Source organism: Chiloscyllium plagiosum, chromosome 42, assembly GCF_004010195.1.
Source record: "Chiloscyllium plagiosum isolate BGI_BamShark_2017 chromosome 42, ASM401019v2, whole genome shotgun sequence".
Taxonomy (NCBI): domain Eukaryota; kingdom Metazoa; phylum Chordata; class Chondrichthyes; order Orectolobiformes; family Hemiscylliidae; genus Chiloscyllium; species Chiloscyllium plagiosum.
Genome location: NC_057751.1, coordinates 14,744,916 through 14,745,744, shown reverse-complemented (window position 1 = coordinate 14,745,744; position 829 = coordinate 14,744,916). Strand labels below are relative to the sequence as shown.

The window sequence follows — 829 nt, the reverse complement described above, 5'->3', positions numbered from 1 at the left end:
GTTGGTCGACGGGCGGGGACGGTGGTTCCAATTGGACAGTGGGCGGAAACGGTGGTTCTGAATGGTCAATGAGTGGGGCGGTGGGTCTGATTGGTCAGCGGGCGGAGACGCCTGGCGGGATGGGCGGGGTGGTTCTGATTGGTCGGTGGGACGACAAATCCGATCGGTCAGCGGGTTTGATTGGCGGTTGGGCGAAGACGACAGATATGATTGGCTAGTAGGCGGAGGGAGGGGACGGTTGTGATTGTTCGGTGGGCGAACTCCGACAGATGTGATTGGAAGGTCTACGGGATTGTGCTGTTGTGATTGGTCGGCGGCGAGGGGTTTGCTCGGTCAGTGGGTGGTTGTGGTGGGCGGGGCCGACCAATCTGATTGGCCTGCGGGCGGTTGTGGTGGTTCGGTGGACGGAGGGCCGTCAGTCACCCTGAGTGAGAGGAGGTGGAGGGTGGGCCGAGCGGCAGGGAGATGGCGGCGGAGGGTGCGGAGCCGCGGCTGGAGCCGGAGTCGCAGCGGCTGTGCCCGGACTGGGCGGACGACCAGCGGATGGCGTTCCTGTTCTCGGCGTTCAAGCGGAGCCGGGATGTGAACAGCTCGGACTGGGACGCCAAGCTGTCGTTCTGGGGCCCCGCGCTGCTGCGGGAGGCCGCCCGCCGCCAGCGGCTCACCCTGACCGCCCGGGAGGGGGCCTCCTGGTTCCGCAGGAAGGGAGCTGTCCCCCTGGGGCTGGACACGGTGCTGCACGACCTGGCCCGGTGAGAGAGAGAGAGAGAGAGAGAGAGGGTGGGAGGGTGTGTGAGCCTCCCCACCCCCCCCCCCCCGCGCGTCAGCA

At 67.1% G+C, this 829-nt stretch overlaps 1 protein-coding gene across 6 annotated transcripts in view; it reads left to right on the top strand.

The window, feature by feature from the left end:
• The first annotated feature begins 396 nt into the window (after positions 1–396).
• Positions 397–829, top strand: part of chmp7 (charged multivesicular body protein 7) — a 17,536-nt gene continuing 17,103 nt past the window's right edge. For 4 of the 6 annotated variants that reach the window (XM_043681561.1, XM_043681558.1, XM_043681559.1 and 1 more), the window contains exon 1: positions 399–752. In XM_043681561.1, coding sequence (XP_043537496.1) covers positions 466–752 — 287 coding nt within the window. In that variant the 5' untranslated portion in view covers positions 399–465. Of the gene's footprint in view, positions 753–829 lie in introns of all 6 variants that reach the window. The other 2 variants (XM_043681562.1, XM_043681563.1) reach the window with 1 other exon arrangement.